The 15,917-nt window shown below is 41.7% G+C and overlaps 1 protein-coding gene across 1 annotated transcript in view; it reads left to right on the top strand.

Annotated features, from left to right (window-relative positions):
* Positions 1–8,719: 8,719 nt before the first annotated feature.
* SCFD2 (sec1 family domain containing 2) overlaps positions 8,720–15,917 on the top strand; it is a 397,018-nt gene continuing 389,820 nt past the window's right edge. Inside the window, exon 1 of the mRNA XM_052641944.1 lies at positions 8,720–9,646. Within this exon, the coding sequence (XP_052497904.1) occupies positions 8,809–9,646 (838 nt within the window). The 5' untranslated portion in view covers positions 8,720–8,808. The remainder of the gene's footprint in view (positions 9,647–15,917) is intronic.

The following is a 15,917-nucleotide window of genomic DNA, read 5'->3' as shown; positions in this document are numbered from 1 at the left end:
CTCTGCTTTTGAAGATGCTATCTAGGTTGGTCATAACTTTCCTTCCAAGAAGTAAGCGTCTTTTAATTTTATGGCTGCAATCACCATCTGCAGTGATTTGGGAGTCCCAGAAAATAAAGTCTGACACTGTTTCCACTGTTTCCCCATCTATTTCCCATGAAGTGATGGGACCAGATGCCATGATCTTCGTTTTGTGAATGTTGAGCTTTAAGCCAACTCTTTCACTCTCCTCTTTCACCTTCATCAACAGGCTTCTCAGTTCCTCTTCACTTTCTGCCATAAGGGTGGTGTCATCTGTGTATCTGAGGTTATTGATATTTATCCCAGCAATCTTGATTCCAGCTGGTGCTTCTTCCAGCCCAGCGTTTCTTATGATCTACTCTGCATAGAAGTTAAATAAGCAGGATGATAATATACAGCCTTGACGTACTCCTTTTCCTATTTGGAACCAGTCTGTTGTTCCATGTCCAGTTCTAACTGTTGCTTCCTGACCTGCATATAGGTTTCTCAAGAGGCAGGTCAGGTGGTCTGGTATTCCCATCTCTTTCAGAATTTTCCACAGTTGATTGTGATCCACACAGTCAAAGGCTTTGGCATAGTCAAGAAAGCAGAAATAGATGTTTTCCTGGAACTCTCTTGCTTTTTCCATGATCCAGCGAATGTTGGCAATTTGATCTCTGGTTCCTCTGCCTTTTCTAAAACCAGCTTGAACATCTGGAAGTTCACGGTTCATGTATTGCTGAAGCCTGGCTTCGAGAATTTTGAGCATCACTTTACTAGTGTGTGAAATGAGTGCAATTGTGTCGTAGTTTGAGCATTCTTTGGCATTGCCTTTCTTTGGGATTGGAATGAAAACTGACCTTTTCCAGTCCTGTGGCCACTGCTGAGTTTTCCAAATTTGCTGGCATATTGAGTGATGCACTTTCACAGCATCATCTTTCAGGATTTGAAATAGCTCAACTAGCATTCCATCACCTCCACTAGCTCTGTTCATATTGATGCTTTCTAAGGCCCACTTGACTTCACATTCCAGGGTGACTGGCTCTAGGTGAGTGATCACACCATCGTGATTATCTTGGTCATGAAGGTCTTTTTTGTATAGACAACATATTAAAAAGCAGACAATCTAGACAGCATATTAAAACGCCAACAAAGGTCCATCTAGTCAGGGCTATGGTTTTTCCAGTGGTCATGGATGGATGTGAGAGTTGGACTATAAAGAAAGCTGAGTGCCAAAGAATTGATGCTTTTGAATTATGGTGTTGGAGAAGACTCTTGAGACTCCCTTGGACTACGAGGAGATCCAACCAGTCCATCCTAAGGGAGATCAGTCCTGGGTATTCATTGGAGGAACTGATGTTGAAGCTGAAACTTCAATACTTTGGCCACCTGATGCAGAGAGCTGACTCATTTGAAAAGACCCTGATGCTGGAAAGATTGTGGGCAGGAGGAGAAGGGCACGACAGAGGATGAGATGGTTGTATGGCTTCACTGACACAATGGACATGGGTTTGGGTGAACTCTGGGAGTTGCTGATGGACAGGGAGGCCTAGCATGCTGCAGTTCATGGGGTCACAAAGAGTCCAACACAACTGAGCAGCTGAACTGAGCTGAACTGAAAGTGTACAAAACTGTATGTATTATTGTGTACTTGTCTTGTTTGCCTTTTTTTTTTCTCAGCAAAGTCTTGAAGATCCTCTCTGTGTTCATGTATGTCAAACTATGTCCATTTCTTAAGTGCTTCATGATATTTTTTTTCTTTCTTTTAACAGTAATTGAATATATGCTGTTTAAGAACTTTGGAGATAAAAATATGAGTAAAACACAGCCCTCCACCGCCACTGTTAAAGAGGGCTCGGTTTTTTGAGAAAGTCAGAAGGGTGGTAAAAAATTAACTCTCCTACAAGGGAAAAGTGGGTCTTAATAGAAGCATAAAATGTTTTTATACCACCAATGCCACAGCAGCTTATGTTATTTAAGTCATGTGGCTTTTATCCTCATTACCATTAAATATTGGGCTTTTCCACAGGGCTCAGCAGTAAAGAGATACAGGTTCCATTACTGGGTAGGGAAGATCCCCTGGAAGAGGGCGTGGCAACTCACTCCAGTATTCTTGCCTAGAGAATCTCATGAACAGATGAACTTGGTAGGCTACTGAGTAAGGCTGTGAAGTGTTAGACCCCACTGAAGATTTAGCATGCTTGCGTGCACCATTAAATGTTCCTCTATTGCTATTTTCAGTCTCCATTATCTGTAGAGGATAATCCTTTGTATATTTCTGAAGTCTGTTGAGATACAATAAACTTTTAAAATCTTTCCTGAACCCCATTTCTTTATCCTATAAATATGGAGGGCCTACCAAGTTCCAAAGACACTTCTAAACTATGTAAATTCAGCAGTGAGTAAAACAGACCTTCCTCTCATGAAATTTTCATTCTAATGAGAAAGACAGATAATAAATATGTAAATGTACAGTATGTCAAATGGTGATAAGGATGATAGAATAAGCAGGAAAGGGGGATCCAGAGAAGAATGATGAAGAGGGATAGGACGTAATCTTATGTGGTTATGAAAGGCCACTCTAATGAGGTTGTAGAAGAATAGAGACCTGAATGGAAAGAAGTAAACTCTTGTGAATTTCTGGGAGAAGCCTTATCAGATGGAGAGAATAGCATGTGCAAAGACCCTGAGGCAAAAGCATACTTGGGGCATTCAAGGAACCCAAAATATAGCTGGAGTGGAGAGAGGGAGGGAGGATGAAGATATACAGATGAGGTTAGAGTTATTCTGGAGTAGCTAGTGCAGAGCTAAACACTCATTTCTGTACACTGGGCCGATTCCGTGGCATGTGTCTATCACATCGTATAGTGATTATTTAACTACATCTCTGTTTTCCTAAGATTCTTCACCGTGTCCTCTCTCCAAAAGGGCATCTTCTTATGTGTCATTCTAATTCCTGGTGTTGTGCCTAGTACTAAGGAGATCTTAGCCTCTGCTGACACTAATGAAATAAAGATTTTACATTCTGCTTGAGAGTTTCATAAGGCGATCACTCACAGTCCTGTCTATCTATTTACCATTCAGTAAGTCTGTAACAAACTTGATAGTTTCATGAGAGGCCAATTGCCATTTGCTGAGGAGCCTCTTTCTCCTTTCAACTGCCTGAAATGAGCTTTTCTTTCAAGGCATTAGTTAAACTGAAGAACTGACAAATAATAATCAATGTATCAGAATCACCTTCGTGGTAGAGGTAGCATTTGAGCTAAGCTTTGAAAATAAAGATTTTCACAAGCAGAGAAGCCCATAAATCACTAATAACTACTCTTTAAAATACCTCTTCCTTTCATGCTTGCAAACTGAGTTTTTGCCTGGATATACTTCCTTGGTTAAAGGTATCTTTGTCTCCTACCGGGGGAGACTTGAAAGATAGGTAGCTTGAAGATGTTATATAAAATTATGCCTTTATCAAAATTATAACATCAAAATTATTCCCTCAGTGGCTTCCCTTCATCTGCAGATCCAGAAATGTTGCTCAGAGATCTGTCCATCACCCTCATTGTCTTTGGTCTTCTTTATGCACAAGCAATCTCAAGCACATCCATTTGCTAATGACTCCCAAGTTACTAGACGTCTCTCCTGCAATCCATAATCATAATCCAACTGTTTACCATGATACATGTTTCCACCTGGATGTCTCATGGTACTTTTAAAACAACAAGCCCCTATACCCAATAGAAAGGCTATTATCAAAACAATAACAATAACAGAAATAACAAGTGTTAGCAGGAATGTGGAGAAATTAGAATGTTTTTACACTTTTGGTGGGGATGTAAAATGGTATCCAGCAGCTGTGGAAACAGAGGGTCCTTGAAAAAGGTAAAGAGGGGCCGTCCATTTCTCCATCAGCCTGAGAGGATGTCGCGGTTGAGCCGTTGAGAAGAAAAGCTGCCATGTCCACTGCTTTGGCAAAACCTCAGATGCATGGCCTCCTGGCCAAACGTCTGCGATTTCATATTGTTGGAGCATTCGTGGTCTCCCTGGGGTTTGCAACTTTCTGTAAGTTTGCTGTGGCTGAAAAAAGAAAGAAGGCATATGCAGACTTCTACAGAAATTATGATTCCATGAAAGATTTTGAGGAGATGAGGAAGGCTGGTATCTTTCAGAGTGCAAAGTGATTTGGAATATAAAGAATCTCTTTGGGTTGAGTTCCTTGGAAGTTTGTAACTTTGCTGTGCTCCTGAACTATGAAACTGTGACTCTTTGGGGTGAGAAATAGTCTCTCAATAAATAAACAATTAACCAAAAAAAAAAAAAAGAAAAAGGTAAAGAAGGAATTATTGTATGACTCAGCAATTCTATTTCTGGGTATATATCCACAAGAATGGAAGGCAGAATTTTAAAGAAATATTTGTATACCCACGTTCCTAGTAGGATTATCCACAAATGCCAAAACATGAAAGCAATCCAAATGTCTATTGAGATGAATGAAAGAACAAAATACAGTATACACAATGGTGTATGCAGGGGGCTATTCAGTCAGTTCAGTTGCTCAGTCGTGTCTGACTCTGTGACCTCATGGACTGTAGCACATCAGGCTTCCCCGTCTATCACCAACTCCCAGATCAAACTCTTGTCCATCAAGTCGGTGAGGCCATCCAACTATCTCATCCTCTGTTGTCCCCTTCTCCTCCTACCTTCAATCTTTCCCAGCATCAGGGTCTTTGCCAATGAGTCAGTTCTCCACATCAGGTGGCCAAAGTATTGGAGTTTCAGCTTCAACAACAGTCCTTCCAATGAATATCCAGGACTGATTTCCTTTAGGATTGACAGGTTTGATCTCCTTGCAGTCCAAGGGACTCTCAAGAGTCTTCTCCAACATCCCAGTTCAAAAGCATCAGTTCTTTGGCACTCAGCTTTCTTTATAGTCCAACTCTCACATCCATACATGACTACTGAAAAAACCATAGCTTTGACTAGATGGGCCTTTGTTGGCAAAGTAGTGTCTCTGCTTTTTAATATGCAATCTAGGTTGGTCATAGCTTTTCTTCCAAGGAGCAAGCATCTCTTAATTTCATGGTTGCAGTCACCATCTGCAGTGATTTTGGAACCCAAGAAAATAAAGTCTCTCATTGTTTCCATTGTTTCCCCATCTACTTGTATGAACAGTATGAAAAGACAGGGGGATATTATTCAGCCTTAAAAAAAAAAGGAAATTCTTGCACATGTTACAACATGGAGAAACTTTAAGGATATTACTAAGTGAAATAAGTCAGTCACAAAAAGATAAATATTATATAATTCAACTTATATAAGGGACCTAGAATAGTCAACTCATAGAAACAGAAAGTAGAATGGTGGTTGCTGGGGTTGGGGGGACTAGAGAATTGTTAATAGAGTTTCAGTTTCAGCAGACAAAAACGTTCTGAATATTGGTTGGAAAACTGTGAAAATACTGAACTGTGCACTTAAAAATGGTTAAGACGGTAAATTTCATATATTTTTCCACAGTTAAAAAAACAGAAACAAAAACATGTGCCAATCAAATTCAGTATATTTATTCTCCAATCTGCTTTTCCACATCTCAGTTACTGCCACTTACTAGTCTCCCAAATAGAAAGCTGGCCATTAATCTGTGATTTTCCCTCTGCCTCTGCCTTTGTCAATCTAGTTACCTGAATTGTGTCTCTATCTTCTTAACATCTTTTCATAAATCCCAGGCTATCTACTCTCTTTATCAGTACTATTCTTATGTGCTGTTTTCCATAGGTATTGCTGTTACTTTTTTCTAGCTGCACTTCCTGCCCTAAATCTTACTCCGGTCAAACTATTTTCCATTTAGAATATTTTTCCCCTAAACTGAATATCTGAATAAATGTTTCTGCTCCTAAAAATACATTGAGATCCTCCATATTGGTGGGTTCCACATCCATGGACTCAACCAACTTTGGATGGAAAATATTTGAAAAGAAAATCAGAAAGTTTCAAAAAGCAAAACCTGTATTTGCTGTGTACCAGCAGCTATTTACTTAGCTTGTACATCATATTCACAAACATTTACATAGCACTTACCTTGTATTAGACATTTCAAGTAACCTAAACCTGATTTAAAGTGCACAGTGCACAGGCTGTATGCAAATATTACAGCATTTTATATAACAGATGAGCATATGGTATTTTGTTATTTGTAAGATGTCAGGGCAGGGGCTGTACTGGAACCAAACTTCCAGCATAGGGTTACCAAGAGATTGTACTTTAATAGCTCCCCATTGGCTGCTACTATTTAGAATAAGGAAATAAGACTTACTCTAATATAGTCCATTCTTTTCTATATACTAGCTCCTATTTCTTCATGGGCCTCTCTCTAAAGAAGACACTCAAGCCACAGTAAACCATTTGTAGCTCCAAAGAACATACTGTAAGGTTTCATAATTCTGTACCTTTGTTTATGCTTCACTCTTTGCTTGGGCTGCCAGGAATGCCCTTCCTCATCCTGTACACCTGGTTAACACCTGGTTTTCTTTGAAGACAAATAAAAACTTATGTCCTATATGAAACTTCTGACCACTTCCCTTTTTCCTTTGCTTAGAATTTATTTTTCCCACTTTATAGCTCAAAGTTTTAAAAAAATTGCTTCTGTAATGTTTTATTTCATTTGCTTGCTTTACTTGTGTGTGTTAGGGAAATTAAAAGTCTTGTTCAGTCTTCAGAAAGTAGGACAACAGGCCTCTGACCAACTTTCAACCTGCCTGCACCCTGCCTGGACTATGAGCCTGCCTGCAAGCACACCAACTGTTACCAGCAAGTCAAGCAGTACCTTAGATAAAAAAGGAAGTGGGTCTTAGAATTTCTTGAGCCCCTGGGGGCTTAACTAGCGCCCGCAACTGATGATAATATTAGTTTACAGCCTGGGATTATAAATGGGAGCCTGCCTCCACCTCGCAAACTGCAATCTGAAGTCTCACCCATGGAGTGGACGCAACGCCCAGGACCCTTTCCCGCAGTGGGACTCCAGATTGCTGTTACTCAGGACTTCCCAGTGCTGTTCAAGTCGGGATGTAGGTTTTGACCCAACTCGGTGATGTTGATGCCATTACTCTCTCTATTGTTTCTATTTCTTTTCTTTTAATGATTGTATATTGAAATTAAGTTAAATATTAACTCTGAAATATTAAAAATTGTTTATTTTGTGTTTAATAAGTGGTTTCTTTTGTTAATGAATCTTTTGCACCTAAAACGAAAAGTAAAACTTTAGCCAAAACAGTGTGAGTCCTTTTACTTCAGGTTATTTCGAAGGCAAGGCTATGGATCGCTTCCATCTATATCTTCAGTGCCCAACACAATGTATGGAATATTGTACATATGCATTAAAATTTGGATGAATATATTATTTATTATAATGATATGAATTCAACAAACATTTATTCAACATTTATTTAGTACCTGTTATTTTCTAGTGCTGGGGAAGCCAAGCTTTTAGTGCCCCATCTAGTAGAACAGATACGTTAAGGAAAACAAGTATGTTAAAATTTACTCCATGATACGGCAAATACTTAGCAGAGGTGTATATTTTTCATAGATCATGTAATATATCTCATTGACTACTGTTTTGGAGCCTAGCTCAGTGATCACAATAAGTGCTTAATAAATAGTGATTGAACAAACTGAACCTATGATGCAATCCGGGCTCAATCTGTTGACTTCATTGTGCAGGCATTTAACGTTCTAAGCTAGAAATGGCTGGAGAGAAACTGAAAAATTGTGAAGGTTTTTGGTGCCATTATAATGCTTTGGCTGGATCTGTAGGCAATTGGGCTAGGAGAGGTTTTAAACAGAAAATTGGCTGAACAGGCTTAGTTTACTAGGAAGAAAAGTGAATCAAAGGGTGAAGAGGTGGGAAACTGGGAAACGACAAGAGAGGGGTAAGGCGTCCTCACTCAGTCGTGTCCGACTCTTTGTGACCCCATGGACTGTAGCCTACCAGGCAAGAGTACTGGAGTGGGGTGCTATTTCCTTCTCCAGGGGACCTTCCCGACCCAGGGATTGAACCTGGGTCTCCTGCATTGCAAGCAGATGCTTTACCCTCTAAGCCACCAGGGAAGCCCTAAGAGAGGGGTGGTCACTGCTATTGTCCAGTTGAGTGACGACGGTGGATTAAGGCAGTGAGAAAAAAGATGGATGAGGAGAAAGGACTGGATTCTCGAATTTTGAAGCAGGTCAAGATTTAGTGTCAATGAGAGGCGGGAAGGAAGATAGAGAAAGTGAAAGCGAAACTGGTATGTGTATTACAGGTTTGTATCAAATGCATGGGATAGTAATCTATAAACAACAAAACCTCACAGTAGTTGGTTGTTTTTAATCTCCGGCCGCTCTTAATTTGGGCAAAGTGGCAGTACGTTTAAAGACATGTGTTCAGATCCATAAAAAACATCATATTTCAAATTAGGTTTTATCACTCCTCAGATTTCTCAAGGAGCAGAGAAGGATAATCTGAGCAGAGAGGGAGAAGAGGACAAAATTCCTCAGCTATTTCTTCAGCGCCTTCCCACTTCCACAAACCTACCGTGGCACCCTGGAGGCTCGGAGCCCCGCCCATATCGTCTCAGCCGTAAACAATTCTTCCGCGACGGATTTCCTGACTAGCCAATCACGCTCCGTGGCGTCATTACCTTGCGCCACACTGGACAAGTCAGAGGCCGCCCCACGTGTACTGTGTTGACTGTCAATGTCTCTTGAAGCCCAATTTCCGGAAGCTGTGAGTTCTGCGAGAAGTTCCTGCACTCGGTGCCCCGAGTCTGCGAATTCCCAAAAATGAACACTCCAGGCGTGCTGTCCTTTACCCAGCAAGCCTGGGAGCAGGTGCTGGCCAAAATGAAACGGGCCGTGGTCTACCTGGACGCCGCCTGCGCGGAGAGCCTGCACTGGGGCTGCGGGTCCTCGAGGCTGCTGGAGGCGGTGGGGAGCCCTGCGTGTTACCTGCGCGAGTTCGAGCCCGCCGCAGTTGGTGGCGGAGCCGAGCAGCCCAAGGCAGTGTTTGTGTTGAGCTCCCTGCTGAAAGGCCGGGTCGTGGAGACCCTGCGGGACATCATCTGCCGAAGTCACTTCCAGTACTGTGTGGTGGTCACGGCTGTGAACCACGCAGTCCATCTTACGGCTAATCATGTGCCGCCGGCGGCAGCAGCCGAGTTGGAAGGGCAGCAGCCAGTGTTCGAGCAACTGGAGGAGAAGCTGTGTGAGTGGATGGGCAACATGAACTACACAGCTGAGGTGCTGCACATACCATTGTTACTCGCCCCTGTGGCTCCCCACCTTGCCCTGACTCCAGCTTTTGCTTCCCTTTTCCCACTGTTACCCCAGGATGTGCATATCCTCAACAGTGCCCGACCTGACAGAAGGAGGCTGGGAAGCCTGGCTGAAGTGGATGCCACTGCCCTGACCCCTGAGCTGCTGCTGCAGATTAGGTGCCTGGTGTCAGGGCTCAGTTCCCTGTGTGAGCATTTAGGGGTACGAGAGGAGTGCTTTGCTGTAGGTTCCCTCAGTCGGATCATCGCTGCAGATCTGGCCAATTTTGCTCCTGCCAAGAACAGGAGGAAGACTGCCACAGGCAGGGCATCAGTGGTCTTTGTGGACAGAACGCTGGATCTCACAGGTAAGTGGCAGTTACTGTGGGGGGCTTCATAACCACTCTCCAAAGTGATTCAACCTATAATTAATTTACCTCTTTCTATGTGTCCCCGGTGGCTCAGACGGTAAAGAATCCTGCAGTGCTGGAGACACGAGATGTGGGTTTGATCCCTGAGTCGGGAAGATCCCCTGGAAAAGGAAATGGCTACCCACTCCAATATTCTTGTCTGGAGAATCGCTGGAGAGGAGCCTGGCAGGCTACAGTCCATGGGGTCCCAAAGAGTTAGACATGACTGAGGGACTGACGTTTTGACTATGTGTCAGGTTAAGGAGACAAAGAAGAACTAAATAGACACAGTCCCTGATCTCACAGTTTATGGTCTAGAGGGGGTTAGAAACAAACAAATAGCAATTAAAATCAACTTATTAAATGCTGTAATGGATAAATACATCCTTAAGGTGTACTATCCTGTTAAAAACAACTGCATCTAGCCCAAAGACTGAAAAACTGGACTTATGCTGACATGGAGGAGAACTGTCCACCTGGGAACCTTTAGAAATGTGCAGATATGAGTATTCACAGCAATCCTTCATAAGAAGGCTTTAAGTTGTTGGAGAACTATTACCAGATGACCAAGTTGAAGGAAGCTGTACAACAAAACACAAAAAATATTACAGAAAGTTGACTTTCAAATCTCTTTACATGAGTGTTAATGAGGCTGAACTTAAATTTCACCAGAAAATGAGACTAAATAGACTTGTAGAAAATATTTTCAAGTGTTCATTGATTTATTCTTACCTCTTATTCTATTGAAGATTGAAAAGTGAAAGTGAAAGTGAAGTTGCTGAGTCCTGTCCAACTCTTTGCAACCCCATGGAGTGAAGCCTATCAGGCTCCTCCGTCCATGGGATTTTTCCAGGCAAGAGTGCTGGAGTGGATTGCCATTTCCTTCCCCCGGGGATCTTCCCAACCAGGAATCGAACCCGGGTCTCCCGCATTGCAGGCAGACGTTTAAGATTGGGTAGTCTCAAACTGTAATAATATTTATACACATAAGTAACAAATGGTACCCTTAATATGTTGTTGTTTAGTTCCCAAGTCATGTCCAACTCTTCTGCGACCCCATGGACAGTAGGCTGCCAGGTTCCTCTGTCCATGGAATTTCCCAGACAAGGATACTGGAGTGGGTTGCTATTTACTTCTCCAGGGGATGTTCCTGACCCAGGGTTTGAACCTGAGTCACCTGCTTGGCAGGCAGATTATTTACCACTGAGCCACCTGGGAAGCCCACCATTAAACAGGTGAAGGAAAAACACTTTCTCATACTTGACATGCGCATTACTTTTTTAAAAAATAATTTTTATTTTTATTATTTTTGGCTGTCCTGGGTCTTTTTTACTGTGTGAGCTTCTCTCTAGTTGTGGAGAGTGGGGTCTACTCTCTAGTTGCAGTCCGCGGGCTTCTCACGGTGGTGGCTTCTCTTGTTTCAGAGCATGAGCCACAGGACTTGCAAGCGTCAGTGGTTGTGGCACATGGACTCAGTGTTTGATGGGTCCCTGGCTGTAAAACACAAGCTTAATAGTTGTGGCTTATGGATTTAGTTCCTCTGTGGCATGTGGGATCTTCCCAGATTAGGGATTGAATCCACTGCATTGGCAGGTGGATTCCTTACCACTTAACCACAAGAGAAACCCTTTATATTTATCTTCAAAGGTCAGTTTTATTGATCTCTAATTAGGTAAATGTATGGTTGCTGGTAGTACAGGCTGGAAACACCCAAGTTCATGGATAATGATCAGGTAACTGATTTTGGTAAGCATTCCCTTCAGCAGATAAACAAAAATGTTTTAAACACCCTTGAATTCTTAGAGGATTAAAAACACCTGATGAGTATATGCTTGTTGAGGTTTTGAGTCATGGTGTATACCGCTTATGCTTCTTTTTCTTTTTGCCGAAAATGTGACATTTCAAATGTTCAGTTCAGTTGCTCAGTTGTGTCTGACTCTGTGACCCCATGGACTTCAGCATGCCAGGATTCCCTGTCTGTCACCAATTCCCAGAGCTTGCTCAAACTCATGTCCATTGAGTCCATGATGCCATCCAACCATCTCATCTTCTGTTGTCCCCTTCTCCTCCTGCCTTCAATCTTTCCCAACATCAGGGTCTTTTCCAGTAAGTCAGTTCTTCACATCAGGTGGCCAAATTATTGGAGTTTCAGCTTCAACAACAGTCCTTCCAATGAATATTCAGGACTGATTTCCTTTAGGATTGACTGGTTTGATCTTCTTACAGTCCAAGGGACTCTCAAGAGTCTTCTCCAACACCACAGTTCAAAAGCATCAATTTGTCAGTGCTCAGCTTTCTTTATAGTCCAACTCCCACATCCATATATGACTACTGAAAAACCATAGCTTTGACTAGATGGACCTTTGTTGGCAAAGTAATGTCTCTGCTTTTTAATATGCTGTCTAGGTTGGTCATAGCTTTTCTTCCAAGAAGCAAGCGTCTTTTCATTTCATGGCTGCAGTCACCATCTGCAGTGATTTTGGAGCCCCCCAAAATAAAGTCTGTCACTCTTTCAATTGTTCCCCGTCTATTTCCCATGAAGTGATGGGACCAGATGCCATGATCTTCGTTTTCTGAATGTTGAGTTTTAAGCCAACTTTTTCACTCTCTCTTTCATTTTCATCAAGAGGCTCTTCAGTTCCTCTTCACTTTCTGCCATAAGTGTGGTGTCATCTGTGTATCTGAGATTATTAATATTTCTTCCAGCAATCTTGATTCCAGCTTGTGCTTCATCCAGCCCAACATTTCACATGGGATATACTCTGCATAGAAGTAAAATATGCAGGGTCACAATATACAGCCTTGATGTACTCCTTTCCCAGTTTGAAACCAGTCTGTTTTTCCATGTCCAGTTCTAACTGTTGCTTCTTGACCTGAATACAGATTTCTCAGAAGGCAAGTCAGGTGGTCTGGTATTGCCATCTCTTGAGGAATTTTCCGCAGTTTGTTGTGATCCACACAGTGACATACTGCTGCATAAATCAAGCAAGGTCACTTCTCTCCCTGCCCTGCCCCAAGACTCCAGTTAGGCAGACTTTAATGTCCTGGCCATCTAGCATCATAGCAACTACTTTTTTATATAATATGCATCTCTTCCTTATATACAACTTCTAAAACTAGAAAATAAGAACAAGGAAAGCATAGCTTCTGCCCTCCGAAAGCTCCCAAAGCAAAACTATTAGGAATGATTTAGAAAATAAGGGCATGTAGGAAGGCCTAAGTTGCCAAGTCTCCCGATCTCTCCATATTTACCCCTCAGATTGCTTGCTTTTTATCACTGAGGAAATATGAGCCATCAGGAAGCTTCTGTATCTTCCCATCCCCAAATCTACCAACCTTTCTACATCTATAGCCACGTACTTCTCTCTCCTTCCTTCATATTAAAATGAGATGTATTGTCTCTGCTACTATGTAGTGCCAACTTTTCCTCCTTTGCAGACTAGATCTTTTCCTTTCCCACTCCCCTCATAGACTGACTTCTTTAAAATATCCTCCCCCTTTCCTAGCTTATCATTTTTTAAAAATGTGTTTTCTCCCAGATTTTTCCCATTAGCATGCACACAGAATGGACCATCTCCATTCTTAATCCCTCTGGCTCCTGCAACTTCAGATTCATTTTTGCTCCATTTTACAGCAAACTTAAAAATTGGTCTATTCTTGCTATCTCTACAATCCTCTGCTCAGTTTCCCCTTGACTTCACTCTTTCAGGCTTACTCCGCCTCAATACTCCTCAGAAGTTTCCTCTGTCAAGATCACCAGTGGCCTCCATGTTGTCAAATCTAGTGTTCAATTATCAGGATTCATTTTAGTCCATCTCAAAGCATCATTTGTCACAGCAGAGTAGAGGATGCAAATAGTTTAAAAAATAATACAGATATTAAAGAAATGCAGAAGATACACAGATAATGCAGTTTCTTGTGTAATCCCATCAGAAGATAAAACTGATGCTTTATTTGCTTGCTCACAGTCCTTCCATCAAATCTGGGTTCCTTAGCATTGTTTTCAAGATCATACATGACCTGCCTGTGTGTACTTCGCCCACCTGGACCCTAAATGATCTCCCGTCACACGTAGCTTTCTTGGTACACTGGCCACCTCGCTCTTCCGCAACATGCCAAGTGTGTCGCAGCCTCTGGGCCTTTGAAGTTCTTCTGCTCAGCTTGGAATGTTCTTCCTTTAGGTATCTGCATGGCTTTCTCGCTCGCTTCCTTCTCAGACAACCCTTCCCTGACCATTTTCTAGAGACATTCTCTAAACGTTGGTTGTTTATTGCCTGTCTCCTCACATTTGAATGGAAGCTCCTGAGGGGAGGGGCTCCATTTTGTTTAACTATTTATTAACCAGCAGTCGGAAGAGTGTCTTGAAAATAGTAGGTACTCAATAAGTATTTATTGAAGGACTGGATGAGTGTACAGGTGAATTAAAGTTTGCTGTTATTTGGATATTCAGTGAGGTTAATATACTCATTTTTTGTGATAGAAAATACTTTTGAGATTCCTAAGTTGCATCATTAGTCATTCACAAATAAAGTGGAAGTATACCAGGGCACACATTTTCTGAATATTCTAAAATTTGACAATTTGGGTCTATGATAGTATTTGAGAAAGGAAATAATTACTATTCATATTTATCTGGTTAATAGATAAAAATCACTTCTATACTACCTTATTTGATCTTCTCAACAAATTAGGTGAGCTATTTATCATTTCAGGAATAAGAAATTGAGGCTCTGAAGTTTCTCTTTACTGGAAAAAAGAAAAGCAGAAACATTAAGTAGTAGGCCAGATGTGACAGGATTGCTCCAATATTTTTATAAACGGCCATGTTCAGCAACTTTTGTTTTCTGAGTTATCAGTGTTGTTAGTGTAAAGCCCTCATTTTCTTCTGTATTTGTTTAGGAGCCTTCTGCCAGTAGGTGGGCTTCCAGGGTGTTCTTTAATTTGGTGAAGGTACTCAGCAGGAAATTGGTGTGGGAGAAAACATTTTAGGTCCATAAGATCACGTGAGCGACTAGGAGAGCATAGCTTTAGCGACAAGCAAAATAGCAATTAAAATCAACTAATTAAATGCTGTAATGGGTAAGTACATCCCTAATGTGCACTGCCCTGTTAAACAAAGCAACTGCATCTAGCCAAAGGTTGAAACACTGGACTTACGCTGACATGGAGGAGAACTGTCCACCTGGGAACCTTTTAGAAATGTGCAGATACCAGTATTCACAACAGGCCTTCATAAGAAGGATTTAAGTTGTTGGAGAACTGTTAACAGATGACCAAACTGAGGGAAGCTGTACAACAAAACACGAAAATAACTGAAATACTACAGACAGTTGACTTTCAAGTTTGAAAGGGACATTGTTCAAAGGGAGCAAATAGAAAAGTTTCTCTGGGTAGATTCAAGGCAACAAACAGGTAAAAGAGAAAGAAAAATCAATCTACTTTGTCCAGGGCTTATGAGGAACCATGAAAGTATTATTTTCAATAGCATGCTGAGAGCAATATGCAATGTGATGACAGAGCAAGGAGAGTGAACCTCCGGAAAGTTTCTTGAGATATTTCCCAAGTATGTTTAAAATGATAAGGACTGTTTCCTTCCTGAAGAGTTCATTTGAAAAGCACCAGGTGGGGCTCAGCCAGGCAGTGTCTATGCGTTGAGGAAAGCACTCCCAGGCCCGGGTAAGGGAACTCAAGTTAGGTGAGATCTCCTGAGCGGGAGAGGTCACCTGCCTGGGGTAGCAGGTGACAGCAGGAATGCCCTGGTGGGAGAGGGGGTCAAGGGAAGCCAGAATGGGTGGCATAACGGTGTCCCTGGGGCCCAGCATATTTACCTCTCTACTGGGGCCTGGAACCAAGTTTGAAACCTATCGACTTTGGCAGAGTGTAGCCAAGAAAGTTTCACTGATCTACATCCCATTTTTAAATTATGACAATGCTCTCCTTCAGAAGGGATCAAATTATTGCTGGCTGATTGATAGAGGGAAGATTTTGGAGGAGAGATTCTGATTGGAACAAATTTGTTGCTATAGTCCTAATAACTTATAAATTAAAGTCTATTTAATGGATGCGTTTGTGGTAATCATCCGAACTGTCTTCCAAATAATCAGTTTATTGGTTCATTTATGTCAAAGATGTTTCAAGATAGTGTTGCAATTTCATATTGATGATTCTTAGGACTGATTTTCAGCTGGTATACAGTCGTATTGTCAAACTTGTTTTTTAAAGACGGAAA

This window comes from Budorcas taxicolor, chromosome 6, assembly GCF_023091745.1.
Source record: "Budorcas taxicolor isolate Tak-1 chromosome 6, Takin1.1, whole genome shotgun sequence".
NCBI classification, from domain to species: Eukaryota; Metazoa; Chordata; class Mammalia; order Artiodactyla; family Bovidae; genus Budorcas; species Budorcas taxicolor.
Note: the sequence above shows the minus strand (reverse complement) of the source record. Positions and strands in the feature narration are given on the sequence as shown.